The following is a 20,187-nucleotide window of genomic DNA, read 5'->3' as shown; positions in this document are numbered from 1 at the left end:
ACCAGTTTGCTGAAAGCCATATAATCCGATGGAAAGATAAGAGTTTCTTAAAAGGGGCATCAGAAAACATTCCTGTCAACTGTGCTGAGATTTATCCAGGATCTTAATTATTTTCCAAGAAATGTTCTTTTTGCATCATTACAAGAAATCTTAACACTTTTCCAGTAGTAGCATTGGAAGCTGTTAGAGCAGCTTTAGAGGTGTGGACTTCTCTTTCTAGCATTGTCTATTTGCAAAGGTATATGGGTTGGATTTAGAAGCCTTCTTCCCTATAACTTTGTTGGCTATCACCTAGTTAAAAAGATTAACAAGAGCAGAAAAAACTAAGCTACTCTTGCAAGTGATTGTAGTAAGATACCGCTCAAGGTAGCACATTCTACTTTAAAATCACAGTTTGTTTTTTCAAGACTTTTTCATAATGAATGACATGCCATACACATTTGGTCCTAACCTGGAAAAATGTTAACAGTATGGAAGTGTTATGTTTTGGTTGGTTTCCAAATTTTGATGTACTGGTCCCTCATTGTGGATCAAACTAGAAGGCTTGACTTTACGATGTGGTATACCACAAGAGGGAGTAGATGGCTATTTGTAAGCTGTGCTGCTACATACAATGTAGATCACAATGCTAAGGATGCTTAACTTATAAAGTGAAGAAAGACTTAATTTTTCTATAATATTAATAATGCATTTCTATCATGAGGTAAAATACAAATCCCCTATTTTCATGAGGACTACTTAAAAGCAGCTTAATTTGTAAACAACAGATAGAAAGTTAGCAGAATAGCATAAGATCCCCATCAAGTTAAAAGGCAAACAGGTTGAAAGGAGTTCCCAACATGCACAGAAACTGTAAGCATATATAACAGAACAGAGGCTTGCCTGACAGAGGTGAAAAGCCCTCTGTGTTAGTCTTCAGAAGAACCTTCAGGTTTGCTATGTTACAGTAAAACACACATTTTTGGAGGGGGGAATCACATTTGCCTTCTAATACTTATTAGATTTCTCCTTCCACCTCCCCAGTAGTAACCTGAAGTAAGCAGGTCTGGTCTCAGTGCCTTAGGCTGTTCTAGGCAGGTCTCCAAGAACTGCAGAAGACACAGCTATGAAAGTATGTCCTATCCTGCATAAATAAACCCTTGTACTTGCCTTCACTTTTTATATTCCTGCCAATAAACTGACTGGTACATTTTTATGCTGGTTTTCGTTTCTCACCCCTAATAGATGGTGTAGAGTTTTGATTCTCATTGCAGGATACTTTGCATACCACAAAACTGTGTACACTAGTACTTTACACAGAGGAATAGTTCTATTAAAGATACAAATGTGAAATACAGCCTACGTTCTGGAAATCCCTGCCAGCAGTTTTGGAATGCTAAATTGTGATTTTTGTTGTTGTTGTTTTGGGTATAGTATCCCGAGAATATTGAGTATCTTGCTGAAATGCAAAAGAATTCTCTTATTTTAGCAAAATACATATTCACTCTCATCTACTTAGCAAAAAATGCATCCTTACCTTATCTCATAATGTGCATATCACTCAGTAGTAGTATAATCTATACAGCAGTAAGGACCATATAATTAGTTTCCATCTAAGCATTAATTATAATTGTGTCAATCTTTGGAATGTTGAACGATGATTATAGTTGAAAATTATTTGGTATTTACAAAAAATGTAAGTGCAATTTTAATAATTTGGATGATGCTTCCTTTTAAACACAATTACATATTTACTAATTTTTACATATTCTGTAATGGGGGTAGTAAACTGAAGTCTGTTTTATCAGTGTAAAACTATTATTATTTTTTTATCAGTAAAAATACCTCCGAGAGATTAGTGGCAATGGTCGTCTGATAGCTCTAGTAACTAGTACTGGCTGAAAGTGGATTTTAGTCCTCACGTGGGGGTATGATTCTTGTGTACCACGCAAGATTAAACTCTCGCATTTGCAGTTTACCTCTGCTGTTCAAGCTAGCGTAGATCTCCAATTTGTATGCAGTTATCAGATGAATGTGTGAGAAGTCTAGGTTTAAGAACAAAGGCCACAAAGATTTGCGGGTAGCAAAATTTCAGTGGAAAGGATCATGCCTAATAAAAGAGGTTTCTGCACGAAATGAGGTTGTCTGTTACTGTGCATGCCAGGTCCAGCATCTATTATTTACATCATACTAATGCAATTACTAGATGCCAAGGTACTTTGTAATGCTACAGGCTCCTTACTGAAGAAAGAGACCAGTTAGTGCCTGAAAACGCAGTCATGCATGGGAATTGACATGAAGTATCTTCTGGGATTCCAGACAATGTCCTTCCCTTGGCACTAGCAGGTTCCTGTGTAGGGCATGCAGCTTCCAGGCCTGCACACAGCTGTAGTACAGCTTCCGTACTTCTGCCAATTGGTGTTTTGGGGATCTGCTGCCACCTTGTCATCACTTGGTGCTGGTTTCTTCTGAGGAAGCCTTACAGCAGGCTGTGCAATGGTCTGTAAAGCTTGGTACTGGCCATACTTTTTTTTTTTCCCCAAAGAAAAAATGCCAAAATAACATTCTTCTTTTTCTCCTGTATGCTACTGTTAGTCATGCTTTGCAGGCAGTGCCTCTGTCTACTCAAAATACATATTTAGACAAACAATTATTTTAAAATGCCTTGTTGCCAAGACACTGAATGAAATGTACTACAAAGACAACAAAATACTATTCCTTCTGCTTGAAAACATGCAAAGTATCATAAAATCAACAAGTAGTCTTGAATGGGTAGCACGTATCTATATTAAGAGTGGCTGATTTCATTGTGTTTTGAAATGCTTCAGAAAGGTCAGATGCAGATTGTCACTGGTTCTCTTTGATGCTGTGAGATGTCACAGAACTTTGAAGCCAAAAAGGGAAATTTAGGTAAACTTTCAAAGTTTTCTGTAAAAGATAATATCTCATTGCAACCTTTTTAAAGATATAAAATAGGTAAAACTTTCAAAGGTTTTATTTTTCCATTTAAACGGGTTCTGTTGGTTCTTCAGAAGAGTTGAAGGAAAGAGCCACTTTAATTATATGACCTGATTCAAAATGGCTTGATAGGTAGGAGAAGAATTTTTCAGCACTTCGATGGGAACAAGTGATACGGGGGTATTCTGTTGACGCACCACTGTCTCATACCGGGAAGTAGCCCCCAGAGCGAGAGGCGACAAAGAGATGGAAGAAGTGGGCCGCTGCAAGTTCTGCAGCCGGACTGGACAATTTGCAGTGCATGCAGACCCACATGCTGCTTCCAGGCCAATGTTTATAGATGTTTCATTTCTTCGACAAGGGTCTGTAACAGAATATGGGGGAGGATTATCTGTGGGCATATACATTTGTCTTGCTCCTGGCCCCACGCATTCTTCATAGCTGAAAGAAAAAAAAGTATTTTTCATTAGATTCCTGTGAAAAATGCCACAGTACATTATTTTCAGCATAACTTATGCAGGTAAAGCGAGAAGAAAAGGATTGCCTGGTGTTCTGTTCTTCAGCCCACATTCTTGCTTACCCTGCCATGTGAGACACTCAAGAACATTGGCACAGCTACAGGTTAGGCAGAGAAGACATTCAGAGCAGCCCTGTGGAGAAGGACTTGGGGATTTTGGTTGATGAGAAACTTAACATGAGCCAACAGTGTCTGCTTGCAGCCCAGACAGCAACCATATCCTGGCCTGCATCAAAAGGAGCATGACCAGCAGGTGATCCTGCCCCTCTGCTCTGCCCTCGTGAGACCTCATTTGGAGCATTGTGTGCAGTTCTGGTGTCCTCAACATAAAAAGGACATGGAACTCTTGGAACAAGTCCAGAGGAGTCCACGAGGATGGTCAGGGGACTGGAGCACCTCCTGTATGAAGATAGGTTGAGAAAGCTGGGGCTGTTCAGCCTGGAGAAGAGAAGGCTGCGTGGAGACCTCATAGCAGCCTTCCAGTATCTGAAGGGGGCCTATAGGGATGCTGGGGAGGGACTCTTCATTAGGGACTGTAGTGATAGGACAAGGGGTAATGGGTTCAAACTTAAACTTGGGAAGTTTAGATTGGATATAAGGAAAAAGTTCTTTACTGTAAGCGTGGTGAGGCACTGGAATGCGTTGTCCAGGGAAGCTGTGAATGCTCCATCCCTGGTGGTGTTCAAGGCCAGGTTGGACAGAACCTTGGGTGCCATGGCTTAGTGTGAGGTGTCCCTGCCCATGACAGGGGGGTTGGAACTTGATGATCTTAAGGTCCTTTCTAACCCTAACTATTCTATGATTCTATAATACTTAAAAGCACATCTCCAAATACCTAAAGATCATTCCAGAGGTTCTGGTGAAAGTTCAGACTCCATTCTCCCACATGAAAGTAACATCTGTGGCAGCTGAGGTGCCTGGGGATAAGGCTAGTTCCTTACAGCTGGTGGTGCAGGAGCAAGACGACCAATGCTGTGGGCTCCCACAAACCTGTGCATGCTGAAGCCCCAGCACAGTGGGGGCTCATTCCTGCTCTCACATGCACATAAGTAACTGAGTTAAAAAATATGTAGGGTAGAAGGAAGTGGTGGTGATGTTCTGGTCAAAAAAAGAGCAATGGAGAGCTTTAGATGAAGTAAAGTTGTCACATTAAATGCAGTCCTCCTGACCCAAAGGTCTCTGGTGCTCAGCCAGCTACATGTGGTGGGTTGTTTGGGTTGCAGATCTATGCTGGCAGGGGCAGCAGGATTTCCTGCTGAGGTGCAGAGCTGCGATGAATAATCTTGGCAGACTTGTGCTGGTCATTCAGAAACCTGGGAGACTACCTCTCGTGTTCCTCCAGTGAAGGAGGAACGCAAGACAGACCAATTTGTGGGGTTTCTGTCAGGAGCCAGCTCAGGTCTATCCAGGCTTCATAGTTCTCACCAAGCTAGAGCCAAACTATTACCTCCTCACTCTGCTACCATGCTCAGCGCTTCCTGTTCTGCTGCAAATTCAGACAGGCACCTTAGATTGGAGCTTGGGCTGCAAAGCCTAGTGAAAAAAGAGCATACATAGACCAGCGTGTCTGTGTTTTCCCATGATCTATGTTGCAGGAAGAGGATCGGAGTGGATGGAGTGGGCATAAGCAGGTTCTCTGTGCATTTGTACTGTGCTGCACTGGCACTGCCCAGCCCTCTGAGCTAAAGGGCTCTGCCGGCATGGCACTGCAGCCCTAGGGAGGGCTGAACCAGAGCGGGTGCATCTGGTCTGTTATGTGGGTGGTACACTGTCTGGCTATCCTAGCCTCACCTGTTCACAAATTAAAGCTGACTCCAGTTTTGCTATCAAACCAGTCTAGGCCAGGTGGTATTGAGGAAGGTCCTTTGTTCCTGGGTCACTGGCTACAGGCAAAGTGAGGAAGAGTCATAACATCATGATCTTAAACGTTGGATCTGCTTTGTGGCTGCCTTCTTTAATTGTGGCAAAGCTCTCAGTTCTGAAGGAGGGAGTGTTTCCTGTAAATAACCACTGCCTACTCAGTTAACCTGAAAAACAGTTCTGCTGGAGCCAGACAAATTAAGAACCCATTTCCTCAACCACACTCACTGCAGAGCTATTAAGATCTAGGATATTTCCTGAAACTTTGGATATTTAGCATATGTCTTCCCAACAGACTGCAGGCAGTTATTCTGCCCCTTGTAATTGCATTTCTGCCAGGCTAAACCCAAGCTAATAAACCCTACTTGTAGATTGTAAATGGCTTGTGGCAGGGCAGATTGCATTTGTTCGTGTGAGCTCAAATCTACTGCAAGTAGAAAAATACTTGTTTCTGCTGTTCTCATTCACAACTTTCTCTGAGCAGTCCTGAGGATTTTGATGGTATTGTTCTTAGTCCAAGTGATGGAAGCGGGTTTTGGAGAAGGGAAAGGTAAGAAAATGAAATCTTAGTACAAGGTTACTAAATAAATATCCTCAGATGTGTTTATTTTTATATTCCTTTTATCTTTATATTCATGAGGACAATGGTTTTGAATTCAGACTAAAAAATTCAATTGCCCCATCAGAAAGCATACTATTCAAAACCAACTCTGTTCTAAAGATCCTGAATAGGGTTGCTAGATACTTCAGAAACAAGTCCCAGTATGTAGGAGGGTGAATGGCTTTTATCTAGCATAGATAAACGGATAAGGGAAAAGATTTGATAATTTCATAGATAATTGAAAGGATTTCAGTCCAGCCTCTACTAAACCCATTGACACTTTCAAGCATACCTGATATTCCTTTAAAACATCTTAGTCCTTAGTCAGAGATCAAGGACCTGATGTCCTTAATTCTTCAAGAACTCAGTGAAGGAAGAGACACTCTGCAGGATTACTTACTATAAGCTGCATCTTTACTTTGGTTTTGCTGACCCAAAGCCCTGTGAACTTATTTAAAATCTTTCCACAGGTTTTGACTAACTTAATCAGGCTAATGAAGAGCACCTACTGTGTCCTGTTACCACAGTAGAGTGAGTTTCAGTTTCTGAAAGGCCCATAGTGAAATTTGAGGTGAAAAATGTTAAATCCTTTTGCTGAGATGTAAAAGGGAAGAAACATTTCTGTCTCCCAGTTCTGGGCTTGGGCCCAATGCATGGGAAACCTGCTACTCACTTAAAAAAAAAATGGGCACAGCATGAACCTTCTGCTTACTGTTATCTGATCATCTGCATTTCTTTGTCTTGCGCTTACTTTAACATCTTTTATAGACTGCAGCTCAGCTCTGTAGAACTAAAATGCTGAGTAGGATAAACAGTGAAATGATCTTTTGTAAAGGAGGCTTTTAAGCATCAAGGCAAGTGGGTAGCAAATTACGGTTTTTAAGACCTGTCATTTTAGTGTTTAGTTCCAAATATCAATTATATTAGTATTAGGGTACTTTTTCTTCATACATACAATGGATAAAAAAGAATTATCTCTTTTCAACAAACTTGAATGCATGTAATATTCCCCCCCTCATTCTTGGCAATTGAGATCAGATTTTAAAAATTGGATATGGCAGTAAAGAACCCATACCAGATTTTCAATTCGGTAACTTTTTGGCACCTTCACAGCTGTACTTACAGATCATTGTGACCAAGGAGACAACTAAAAATAATTCAAGTAGTTGTGTTTTTTTTTTTTAATAACTTCTTATATTTCATTAGCAATTTATGATCTTGATACTCAGTTTCCCATAATCTCTTCTAAGCAGGTATCTTTGCTTGTAATGCTGACATTGCAAATAACTATTGCTATGATTCTGCTAGTGGAGGCTGCAGGTAAGGTTCCTAGCATTTTCTGTTCAGGATAGAAGGGAGATGAATTAAGGTCATGCAAGCAACTTTAACTTTGTGGGCTTTTTCCCTAGCTTCCAAGTGTTTTGTGTGTGTTTTTTTTCTTTCCTCTCCTCTGTTTAACAGCCTCAGTAATTCGGTTGTGCTTTGAGTGCTAGTCTAGAGGTATTCCTGTAGTATAATTAACTATAAGCATTTATTTTATTTTGCAGTCTCTCCTTCAAAGAAACCATAATACGTAAACCTAAACAGCTTTACCAGGATTCTAAGCAAGTATTATAAGAAGTAAAGTGCAGTTCTACAGGCAGCCATTGTCCAAGTCTTTTGGTGGCTGGAAAATCATTCCTCAAAAGAGGAATTTAAAGAATTACTTATTAAAAATTATAATAAGAATCATTTCTTGCAGTTGATTACCACGTATTCAAGTGACTGATACTGGACTAAATCCTTACTGTTATCTTAAAATAAAGTTTCATGTTTAAGGAGAAGAGGCGAACGGGCTCTTGCATTTTACTGCAGTTGAGGTGTGTATCATGAACTAAGTGGTACTTGCAAAGTTGTCCTGCAGTGTGGGTCTGCACCTTCTGGCGTACCTTTTAGGTTTCTTTCCTTTGTTGCTGTTTACATATTTTTTTATTTTTTATTTTTGCCTAGTTTCTTGTCAGAATAACTTTATTGTCATTGTAGACTGTGCTATTCAGTTTTTAAGGGGTAATTATATGAGGAAAGGCAAGGTGGGCTGATGTCTCTTATCTTACTGTTGTCTTACCACATGTAAACATGATCTGTAAAGAGAAGAATGTTGGTTAAAAAATACAGCAGCTCTTCAAGCTGACCTTATTGACTCAGAAGGTTGAGGAAGGGGAAATAACTTCATGAATTTGTCAGGTCTCATGGCAATAAATATTAGGGTAAGCTTGTTGCTAAGGAAACCCAAAAGCTTATTTAACTATCTGTCATTCAGAAATTATGACCCACTCTGGGGAAAGATGAAGGTTCTGCTTAGAGAACTTCTTAAGATATAAACAATAGCAAGTGAAAAAAAGGCAAATCTGGGGAATTAATTCTTCTTTGTGAAATAGATATCATTTTGTTTACTCTGTTCATTTGTTATATGTTCTGACTCTACTGAAATTGCTCCTGTTGCATTGTTTCTATTTTGCTGATGATGAACTGTCTTCTTTTAATAATGGTAAACAGAATCACTAAATCTGGAAAATACATGTGCTGACAGATTTAAGCTTCGATGAAAACAACACAGAAGATATTTGTATGATGTTGTTACGTAAAAAAGGAAAGCTGAAACTAGAAAAATACACTAACTCTGTAGAAGAAGAATCAAAGGAAAAAAATAATGATGTGCTTGATGCCTAAACAAATAGTTCAGCTCATGATGCCATCTCTGGTGATGCAATCTACTGATGATGCTATCTTTGATCGTGCAATCTATTAACAGCTGGTTTTGTAGGACAGTAGCTTGGGAATCTGTCAGTGTTTGAGGTGTTTTTTAGAATACATCTATAGTGATGTTATACATCTTTGGTGATGTACAACTACCATGAGGAAATGTATCATTTTTGACAGAACTGCTCTTACAGTTACATAAGTCATGAAATGAGATATTTTTCTACATTTATTTTTGATGATGACAATTTCCATTTGAGAAACTAGGTGCATTTCAATTCTGTAACTTTTTGGCACCTTCACAGGCCTACCTACAGATCATTGTGGCCAAGGAGACAACTACAAATCACAGAATCATAGAATAGTTAGGGTTGGAAAGGACCTTAAGATCATCAAGTTCCAACGATGGCAGGGACACCTCACACTAAACCATCTCACCCAAGGCTTCGTCCAACCTGGCCTTGAACACTGCCAGGGATGGAGCATTCACAGCTTCCCTGGGCAGCCCATTCCAGTGCCTCATCACCCTAACAGGAAAGAATTTCCTCCTTATATCCGATCTAAACTTCCCCTGTTTAAGTTTCAACCCATTACCCCCTGTCCTGTCACTACAGTCCTTAATGAAGAGACCCTCCCCAGCATCTCTATAGGCCCCCTAAATCATTCAAGTAGTTGTTGAACTGCTGACTATATTTTGAGTTTTCTTTTGCATGCTTTGTCAGTGATTAAAAAGTAATTAAAGCATTAGTTTAATATTCTAATATAATAGTAATCCATTCCATATTACTGAGTGTCTCATTCATTTAGTTCCATTCTTGAACAGTGACTTAGAGTAAGGAGCCAGAACATCCTTATTAAAAAAGAAACACCCTGAACTGCTGGAGCCTAGTAATTAGGTGAATGGTAGTGCAAGAATAAGCAAATGTAGTTAAGTGGCACATCCTTCTATGCAGTTTCAGTCTTCTTAGTTACTGTGTTAGCATGAAACCAAAATCCATTTATCTTTGGGGGTGGATAATATGTGAGAATTTTCTACTATGATCCCAAAATACAGTGGGTGAGGGGCTAAGTAACAAACATGTACCACCTAGAGGAAACAGCCCCAGCATCAGCCAAGATAGGGCCCTGAGGAATGATCCAAAGCTCTGCAGTATTGTCTGGAAATGTTTGGTTGCACAAATGTGGCTATTTAATCAAGGAGGATACTCCTCTTAAAGTACTCTGAAGGAACCTCTCTGTTTTTAATAGCTGTAAAATAACACTGATCTCCTAATTTAATTGACTTTTGAGCCCCCAGAGGTGTGGGAAATGCACCTCCAAGCTGCCTACAATGGTTTCTTTTTTTTTTTTTCCTATCTTAAAGTTTTTAAATCGTAAAAAATGTAACCCAAGGTATTGTTCAAGGAAATATCTAAGGTTTGAGTAACTTAACACTTGAAGAGACAGGAAACCTAGAATGATTTTATTCCTTGGCTTTTTTTCTATTCATAGTTGTTTCTGGAATTTCTGAATGCACATGACTACAATAAGATTATTTGTGTGTTAGTTTGTGTTAATGAGAACTAAAAGTCTGGGTCTTTATTCTGCATTATGTGTCAAGGTAAGCTTGAGGAAGTTGTGACTCTTTGATGAATAAATATTCCAGATGAAAAATGAAATTAAATGTAAACCGTGTTTTCATGAGAACATACACCAGACAGCATTTGAAACTGTATCATACAGTTTCAACATAATTGTGCAGCTTTAAACAACTAAAATACATATTTTAAATCAAACAAGTGATTCTGTGATGAAGGGTTGGAACTAGGTTATTTTAAGGTCCTTTCCGACCCTAACTTTTCTATGATTCTGCATTTTTCTGTGGTACATTTTAGTCTGGCAATAATTTTATATAGTAAGAAGCACTTGATCAAAAGCAGTGTTAGGTTTCTGGATTTGGGAACCATTATTCAGTAAATGACAGTGAAGCTATGGACCTTGTTCAGTAATAATAATTAGTTAAAATAATCTCTTGTAGCCTCCCAAACCATGGAGTTAATTCACAAACAGGGTTCTAAACAGCAATAGCATTCTTTACATGTCAGCAGGAATGCCTGGCACCTGCTGATATTTGAGGGAGTTTGCCATGTGACATGTTTTAGAATCATATTCCTAGAAAGAGCTTTGCTTTAATTATTCTAGAAATGAATTCTGAGCAGGTGAAGGAATTACTTAGCTGCAACATGCAACAGGCTTGTGTTGTTTGGGTTTTTTTTATATGTACAGCAAAAGTACATAGCAATAGTTTGCACTTCTAGAGTGAAACTGGGACAGGTGTAAAGAAAGGCTGGTCAGACAAGACAACCTCCCAGCAGATATTTTTGATGACAGAAAGTGAAGGGAATGCTATGCCTTAGCCTCACAACGTGCTGGCTGAAGTGTGAGAAGATTTTTGACTAAACTACAAGAAGCTTCTAAAACGAAAGATGTGGGTATTTAAGATGAATGGAAACACCACAAAAAGAAACAGTCAGAAAATGGCTGTAAACAAATTTAAGCTGGAAATAAGAAGGTTGCCATAATAATTAGGAATGAGATCTGTCCCTAGGTATTCTGGAATGAGCATAATGGGGACAAAAGATCTTTACAAACTCAGCAATGGAATAGGTAAATTTCTATTAAAAATGAGTACTTGCAGCAGCAGAGGTGGGATTGGGTACCTGCATAAGATTCTTTCAAGCCTATGTTCCTCTGACTGAAATGGCTTCCTGAAGGATGATCTGTTAGTAGAAAAGAGCAAGATGAAGGCAATCTGGGGAAAACCTGTCCATAGAGTGGACAGAACTTGATGGTGCTGCCACTGGTGTGTCATCAGCTGAGAACCTTGCTAGGGCAGGGCTCTGTTTGGAGATATACCAGAGGCATCTGAAGTACCAGTCTGGATACACTTGTTGGAATCTGACCTCTCCAAAGGCTGCCTTAATCTCGGGCATTAAGACAATCTACCTGTGCTCACTATATGGGCTGTGAAATGCAGATTTTGGGTAAAAATCCCTTCACAGCAGAGAGGAACTAACTAACCAAGAAGAAATTAACTTGTTTCTATACATAATATTAATTAGGAGTAGCTACAGGATGTGAAGGGAGAAGCTTTTGGGGATCTAGCTGCTCAGAATTTGGAGTTGAAAGAATTGAGAGTTTTATCTCATGTCATGATTTTCAGTGGATTTAACTGTCATATTTCCAATAGCATTTTTTACTTTACTGACCACAAATCTCAGGATGTTGAATTGAAATCTGAACTTAACCACAAACATCCATCTTATGCTTTGCCAACTGTCATTGGAATGTGCCAAAAAATACTAACCCTGCATGCATGTAGGAAAAGTGGCCTTGGCAAAGGAATACAGCACAACATAGCAAGTTTTAAGTTACTTTCCAGAAAGCCTAGTTCTGTCATTCAGGAAAATCTGGGAAGCTGGTTCAAGCCTTCTTCCCTCTGATATGGCTAACTTGCATTCTCAGGAGTGGGGAAGGGAAAAAATGTCTTAGAAAGTACCTTAAGTAGTGTGTTTTGGTGTTTTTTTTTTTGCTTTCATATTTTGAAATTGTGGCCTGTCTTTAAGACACAGCAGTTCCTTTTGCCACTTTAATTTTTAAATGGATTTGCCCATTTATACAGTACAGACTGAACATGGGTATTAAAGAGTACTGGAATTTCTGAAACCTAAACCACACAATTTTCTATGGAATTGGTCCTATATAGATTGGGCAAAATGACCAGATGAGGCAGAGTGAGCACACTTAATCGTGCAGTCTCTTCCCCCCAAAGTTTTTAATATGAATACTAGGATAAGGGGTAACTAACAGGTTTTTATCATACTGTGCCCTGCAGGACACATTTCAATGTGAAATAGAGAGGGCTTTTGTGGCTGCCATTAAAACTATTCCTGAAGCTAAATCCCTCCATCTCGCTCAGGAGTCATTCCTTAGTGATGTTCAGTATTAGACAGTCATGAGTCACAGATGAAAAACGTGATAACCTTGGTTGCCTGAAGCTCTGTACATACCATTAATATCCAATCACTAAAGAGTAAAAAAGCACTCAGTTGAGTAGGGTGAAATGCATTTCCTCTGCCCAAAAGGTGAAAAACTGATAAAATTCCTTTTGTGCCAGGAACCTCAAATCTTGGTAGTGTTAGGATTTTAGAGACTCACATCAAGAAAATGCGATAGTTTTTAATTTACTTGGTCCCTGATTGGTACTGTACTTCAAGCCATTTAAAATATGTAAGATCAAATTATTTTTAAACAGTTTTCTTATTACGTATATATGAAAAGATAATTAGGAAAGCTCACTATAAGTGTCTGTGTTACAATGAGCTCTAGGCACAGTGAACGTAAGCACGAAGCTTGTGATTTCTATCTGTAAAGGTATTATCTACACAGTGCCAACAGCATGTGTTTGGGATATATAAAATGACAACTACAGTGATCTTGATCAAACTTGACCTTGAAAATGCTTAGTTTTCATGCCCACTGTATTTTGTTTTTATATTTCCCTTTTACACCTCATATAAAATCAACCTGACAAATGCTAACACAGATCTGAGATTCATTAGGAAATCATTAGTTATCCTAAAGGGATGTTTATGGATAGATATTTTGGGCTGTCAAGACAAATTGACCAAATGGCTTCTCTGCAGCCACCTTCCAACTGTGGCAGGCTAATGTCAAACCTTAGTGCATGGTATTCCTTTAAATCCACTAAGAAAGTGTTTAGTGGAAGTGTCTATGGTGATAATCAAATTGAGCCTCAAATGAAATTTGTGATTTAGATATCAACATAGTTAAACTATTAACATCCCAAGGCATTTTTCATGAATTATTTTCCCAGTTAAAGTTTTTATGTAAGTAGTATTTTGTATTGGACTTTCAACTGGAGAGTCAAGACTCTCTCAACTGGACAGACCTGAACAGTTGGTGCTCTCTCTGCCATAGAAATGGGTACAGTTAACTTTGACTCTATTTCATCAGCCTTCCGCTAAACTTCCTTTTCCACTAATTTCATGGTTTACAGCCCAGCTGTAAAATCTAATGAAAATATTCAACACTGATTATAATCACACCCTTGGCCAAATAGAGATGGTGTGCTTTCTCCTTAAATCATTTCAGAAAATATCATTTTAGCAAAAATAGTACACTCAAGAACACTTGGCTCTGCAGCACCTGGTACAGTGTTGTAATACTGTGGCCTTTTGCATTAGAGCAGGGTGGTTAAATGAAGTTAATGCCTTGGTGTCTGTTTGGGGCAGCAGGACACTAGTTTTCACTCCTGAATTCCTTCACTTTAAGTATGTTCAGTGTTATTTTGCAAGGCAGTTGCTTTCCTTGCTGCTCTTCATTCCTGTCCTGTTCATGCTACAGTTGGATTGTTAGTTTTTGGGAATGCTAGTTTAGCTTTAAATGACATCCTGCACTGCATGAATTTGAAGGAGGAATAGCTAGTGCTACATTTAAGTAAACATACTCTTCAAAACACGTGTAACAAGACTGACCCCAGTGAGTTAATATTTTAAATACAGAAGGTCAACCATGTCTTGTTTTTGCTTCAAGGCGCTGTCTGGCAGTCAGTTTTCCTGCTGTTAGCACCCACCAATCCAAATAATCTCCATGCTCTACTAATTAGAAAAAATACACTTTAGGTTATGCCATTGTGGGGAGCGTAAAGGTAGCTATGCCAAAATTTTTCAGGCTCTTATATAATGCAGTGTATTCATACAATGCTTTTCAACAAACAATTTTCTGAACGGAAAACTACAATAGACTTTATAATGTATCATCTGTAAGTGTAAATGTGTCTCTATGTAGCTTTGCTTTCAGCCATCTGCTAAGCTCTGCTTTTCCTTAAAGTTTTCTCCAAGTTGTATTGCTAAGATATAAACCAATAAGATTTTGATGACTTGCCCAAACTACTTTTTCTAAAATATTTAACTCAGGTAGCAGTGAGAAAACAGCACATTTGACCTGTGATGCAGAACTACAATTAATGGGATAAGTGTTTCCTTGTGCATGCCGAATTGGATGTTGGGCCCCTCAAGGACTCTTGAAGAAGCAGTGGTTGGACACCTTCATGTCTCTCTGATCCTAGTACTGAGGTCCCAGAATAGTTTCTTAGAACAAGACAGGACACAAGATAGTTAACTTGTTCCAGGCTTATTGCAGAAGAAGCTGGAGAATTTATAGGGAAGCACAGATTATCTAGTGCTATCCTATAATACTCACATATCTCCTTTCAAACAGAGAACTCCACAGAGGCAGAAAATCCTTCTTTGTTTCTGTTTCAAACTGGAAATGGAAGCAACCTATAGTTTAATCTTAGGAGACCTGTCTGCTCAAGGAATTCTCAGAGGTTGTTCTCAGAAATGTGTCTGACTGCCCCCTCAAGCTGTTGCTTGGGTGGCAGCTGGCAGGCTTGTATTAGTAAAGACTTGTGGATGTGGGTCCAAAAAACAGTCTAAATTTTCAAGTAGATTTATATGAAGTTCTACAAATTTAGATGCCAGGCTCAGAATAATTTTTCACATGTGAGCTTTAACCTAAAATATTTCTAAAAGCCCATTTATTATATAGTTTGACTTTGTAATAAGGGGGTGCTTTTAGACCATGCATAGAATTGAAAACGCAAAGATCTACATATTGTATGTTAATATTACTGACTTGCTCTATATTGCACGTGTATACAAGCAGTCGGGAAAGGGTCTTATGAATATATTGGTTTAACTCAAATCAGAGTCTGCTTAAAAGAAATAAAAGAGAAAGAAACAACAAAAAAAAGGTGTGTGTGTGTGTTATGGCTGTTTAACCGTTATTTGGTGTTTGTAAGATACAGCACTACAGAAAGCCTGAAGTGATATTCTGTTTAAAACAATTTCTGTTGATTCTTTGGAGGGAGTAATTGAATTCCTTCATTTATTAAGCTGAAGGTGCAGCAGCCATACATAAGGGATAGAGGTGGCCTGAAGTACAACTCCTATCTCTCACGATGGCCATTCTTGTATTGTGTGAATACAGGCACCCAAATGTGGAAGGAGCTGCTATATAATATCTGGAATAAGTGTCTTTGGAAAGAGCCTCTTATAGTGATGTTTCCTCCCAGGCAATCAGAACTGTCTGATACTTGAAGGATGCTCTTCTCTGAAGATGCTACTACAATCCTGGCAACTATGGCTCTCCAGAGCAGGTTTGGGTTAAACAGCTAAAACGGTATTTGTCATCCTTTGCAGATTACTGATACAAGATGACCAATCCCAAACAATTTCCTCCCTATCCTAAATATTGGAGATTAAGTACAGTTACTAGGTATGCTAGAAAGGTGTGTTTTCTTCAGTCCTGCTTTTTGATAGAATAGTGGAGCTAAGAAAGCTGAGAAGTCTGACTTGCTAAAAAATATAGGAAGGTTTCTTGTACTTCACCCTCTTCTGCCCCCCCCCCCCCCCCTTTTTTTTTGTTGGTTGTGGGTTTTTTGTTTTTTTGGGGGGGTCGTTTTTTTTGTTTGTTAGTTTGTTTTGTTTGTTTTTTTTGTTTGTTTTTCCCTGATCTGAAACTGACCTGAACAGTCTCAAGGTCAGTAATAAATGTAACCTGGAAGATCCTGGAAAAAAACAGATTTTTTTTTTTTCTGGAATTGAAACTTTGACTTGTAAAATAACTTCTTTCAAGGATATAGGTTAATAAGTGATTTTCCTTGTGTGTTTCATTAGTATGCCATCAGTATGATAGATTTTAATATGGATGTTACTAAATAAGAATTGGCTGTACACACATCTTTAGTAAAGATACAGTCTGCTAAGGAAAACTTGTCCTCAAACTAAACAAGGTAGGTCTGTATTCAGAGTTTGTGTGACCTCATTTTTGTAGTGGGTATAGTCCTAGCAGTTTTATTTTCTTCTTTAACCAGCTTTGTACATGCAGGACTGTAACACTCATTCTTAGAAAAGTGCTTACCGTGGAGGTGAATCGGAATATATGACATTGACCACACGTTGACGTGTATCCACACTGGCACCAAGCTCAAGATTTGGGGGATACTCCTCTATGCAGGCGGCTCTCAGCTCTCCAAAAGAGCCACCGTAAGAGAAGCCATCTGGAGCTGGAAAACAAGCAATAAATACTTGCTGCTTTTTTCCTCTATGGTTTCTCTGAGGCAATATCACTGTTCATAACACTGCCATAAATCGGAAAATAAAATCTACCAGAGGCAGAGGAATTAGTGGTGTTCTGGAACAATCAGGTTTCATAGGACATTTCTACTCTTTTAAGAGCAGATTAGCATAATCTGTAGACAAACATAGTATTTCAGCTATGGCACTAAATATTCAGTGCTGCCCTACAAGATGCAAGTGTCTAAAACTTTTCTTGTGCCTCAAAGGTTGAAAAGGAGCATTGGTTCTGCTGCATGCAGCTTCTAACAGTAGCAGCATTGCTGAAGCTCCCAGGAGCTGCATACATTGAAACCTTGCCAGTTCTGCAGGTTTTTAACAGAAAGCCTGTGTGTTTGATTATAGGTCTGTGTCTTGAGAAAAAGCTTTTCTCAATAAAAACACAAAAAGTGGAAACCATGGAAAATAGTAGAGAAAATCATCCTCCTGCCTGCTTCAGACCTTTCTTAATGCTTCCATGCAAGAGCTTCATAGCTCCACAAAAACCAAAAGTGAGTGCTATTTTCTGTTTTAGAGCATAGTTAGCTAATGCTTAACATTCCGGGGTAAATTTCCCTAAGAATGTCCCAAAGTGTGGAAATGCAGGGATCTCTGCTCCCCTGCCCTCTGCAATTGTCTTCCAAATAAAGTGATCCCTCTTTTTAGCTTGCTGCATTAAAATACTACCTGGAGAAAAGGGACAGCTTCTAAAATGCATTGAAGTAGCAGTGTCTGTCTGAACAGAGGGCAGAGGACAGGATTCACTTAAAGTGCCTGTTCCTCCTTCTGGCAATTTTCACCTCTGCCAGTGTGTTCTCAAGGAATTTATCAGGACTAATCCATTCTGTCATGCACTGTGCTTTCCTTTGGCTTGATGAGGGAAGGAAGCCAACTTTGTAGTGACTCCCACTGCTCCCACGCTGGCCGGTGGACATGTGCTGAGATATTAGGCCAGCTTGTGCTAATGTAAAATTTTCCCTTAGATAGACTGGCTCAATTTATTTTCAGATAATTCTTTTGAATTTCCCTAAAAATATCACCATGGTTTTCTTTTTCCATTTCTCTAGCATTGACAATTTTAATGAGTGGTTTGAAAATTGTCCTTTATGTTTTCACCTGGCTTCTGGGTTTTTAAAGGGGCTGAAATTAGTAATGATTGAATTTTAATGCTATTTTATCATGCCAAAATATTTCTGTTTATGGGTAAAACCCAGTAATGCCAATTTGCATTTAACTATTTAATCTCAAATTTAGCTACTGAAAAGTAGGAAAAATAGATGTTACAATAATAGTAGACATTAGTTTTCTGTACATTTTTTTCCCCTTTATTACCATGGGAGTTTGCATTTCACTTCTTTTTGAGTCTAAAATTTGTTCCAAAAACAAAGATGTTACTCATTTATCTAGATGAATGCTTCTGGAAAAGCCAAAAAAAATTATCCCTGGCTCCAGGTGGACAAACTGATCCTATGAAATGTGTTTTTCTTTTAGACACAAAAATACTGGTCCAAATAATTAAATGACTGACTTCAGTGGATACTTGATTTACCTTAGTGAAATCAAGATGTGAGCCAATGCTTTTTTATGTAGCTCACTACTATTATCTATATAGACAAAAAACCGCAACAATATGCAAAGCACAAAACCTGCAGATACAGGAGCCTAACCACAGGTGACATAACTGTTGTTGCTCCACTCAATTCATTAACCCATTTATCTTTTGAATTTTTACTAGCTGAAGACTTAGAGTTATCTTTTTGTAACTGTTATTTTTTTTTTTCCCCCTTAAATATAGAAATAATCAGATCCTATCATTTCCTTGACAAAGTGGCTTTTAAGTTCTGGTCAGCAAACCCAAAATTGGCCAAAAATAGAATTCGGTAATTAAATTCTTCCTATTCCCAAATACTTTTGAGGTACCAGGGGTTTTGTTGTGGAGGGAGGAATTAGGGGGATAGCAACTGGCACTTTTTTAATAGAAAACCACTCTTTTTTAATGATGATGACAGTTGTAATGACATTCTCATGCCCTGTTGTTCTGTTTATATCTAGTTATTAACTTGTGGTCAGGGAAGTAGTAATTGCCCAGTCACTGTTGTAGGCTGTAGGAAATTAAAACATTCTTGGCTTTCCAACAAATACAAATTACATTATATGCTATACCAAGGCTATCATGGGATATGAAAATAAACTTATCAGGAGTCTAGCCATGGAGAAGAAATATTACACTGTATGAATGGAAAATAACCTGTTTAAGAAATGCTGTTTTATTGGCGTTGCATGGAACTTGTATTATGTGAATTCAGTGCCAGCACAAACACATTATTAAACTACAAAGCTGCCCGTGACCTACTTATCCTATTTTTTTAATTACATTTTTATCCCTTGCACAGCAGCCAGATTCCTTTTGTTGCCTGTATCACTAGCTTATTAATAAAGTTAACATTACCTTGCTATAACTAGTGATCTTACCATAAAAAACATCTGTTCTCGGACGCTGGCGTCTCAACCGCCTTTCCTTTCGCAGACCTCCAACAATGATTGTAATACAGGACAGAAACAGCACAATTCCGATCACTACTCCAGCCACCAGAATAGGTGAAAAAAAGAAATGGGTTTCATTTCCATGATCACCGTAGTTGGGGAATTCACTATCTGAGTCGCTTTCGTTCACGACTTCTGTACAGCAGAGAGAAAGAACATGTCAGTTGTGAAGAAAGACATTTACAGTGTGGTTATTCAGATGCCAAAACTAAGGGCTTTCAAAGCCCTAAGAGACAGCCTGAGACAGATCAGTTATATGAATTCATGCTTTTATGGACAGCCTATTTACTAGACAGCTTTCTGGAGCTGTTAGTAACTGACTCTGGGAGAGTCATTCAGCAAATGTTTCCGTGTTACTGGGGAATATCCTGCTGGAGCTGATGAATGTTACATAATTTTGATTACTTATTCCTGGAAAGATTCTTTGTATAATTATGCTGAAAGAACTGAAGTGCACAAGGAGCAATGTGAAAACCCAAAAACTTGGGCTCCACCTGGAACAGAGAAATTGTGTGTTGTTATGAAGTGTAAAAGCCTCCAAAGTTTTGCGGGCAAGAGTGAATCAGAGGGGCATGCTTTCATTTGTGGAATGAGTTAGCATCCTGAGAAACTGATCTGAAGCAGAAGGGTGAAGAAACTCATTCTTAAGTGAGGCACTGGATTTTCATAAGACATGGCTTTTTATTAAGCAGAAGCTTGGGCAGTATGACCTTAACATCTAATAAATAGTCAAAATAGAAAACCATCTTAATGAGACTTAAAATTTATTCATTAAAAACCTGAAAGTAAATAAGCTTAATTTATTGCCC

At 38.6% G+C, this 20,187-nt stretch overlaps 1 protein-coding gene across 3 annotated transcripts in view; it reads right to left on the bottom strand.

Moving 5' to 3' along the window:
• Positions 1-1,239: 1,239 nt before the first annotated feature.
• BEAN1 (brain expressed associated with NEDD4 1) overlaps positions 1,240-20,187 on the bottom strand; it is a 55,034-nt gene continuing 36,086 nt past the window's right edge. For all 3 annotated transcript variants that reach the window (XM_061458467.1, XM_061458468.1, XM_061458469.1), the window contains 3 exons: positions 19,307-19,513; positions 16,641-16,785; positions 1,240-3,378 (listed from right to left, as the gene is read on the bottom strand). In XM_061458467.1, coding sequence (XP_061314451.1) covers positions 3,039-3,378; positions 16,641-16,785; positions 19,307-19,513 — 692 coding nt within the window. In that variant the 3' untranslated portion in view covers positions 1,240-3,038. The remainder of the gene's footprint in view (positions 3,379-16,640; positions 16,786-19,306; positions 19,514-20,187) is intronic.

Source organism: Pezoporus flaviventris, unplaced genomic scaffold, assembly GCF_033815535.1.
Source record: "Pezoporus flaviventris isolate CSIRO_AGI_PZ_B2104156 unplaced genomic scaffold, CSIRO_AGI_Pfla_v1 ptg000027l, whole genome shotgun sequence".
NCBI lineage: Eukaryota > Metazoa > Chordata > Aves > Psittaciformes > Psittacidae > Pezoporus > Pezoporus flaviventris.
Note: the sequence above shows the minus strand (reverse complement) of the source record. Positions and strands in the feature narration are given on the sequence as shown.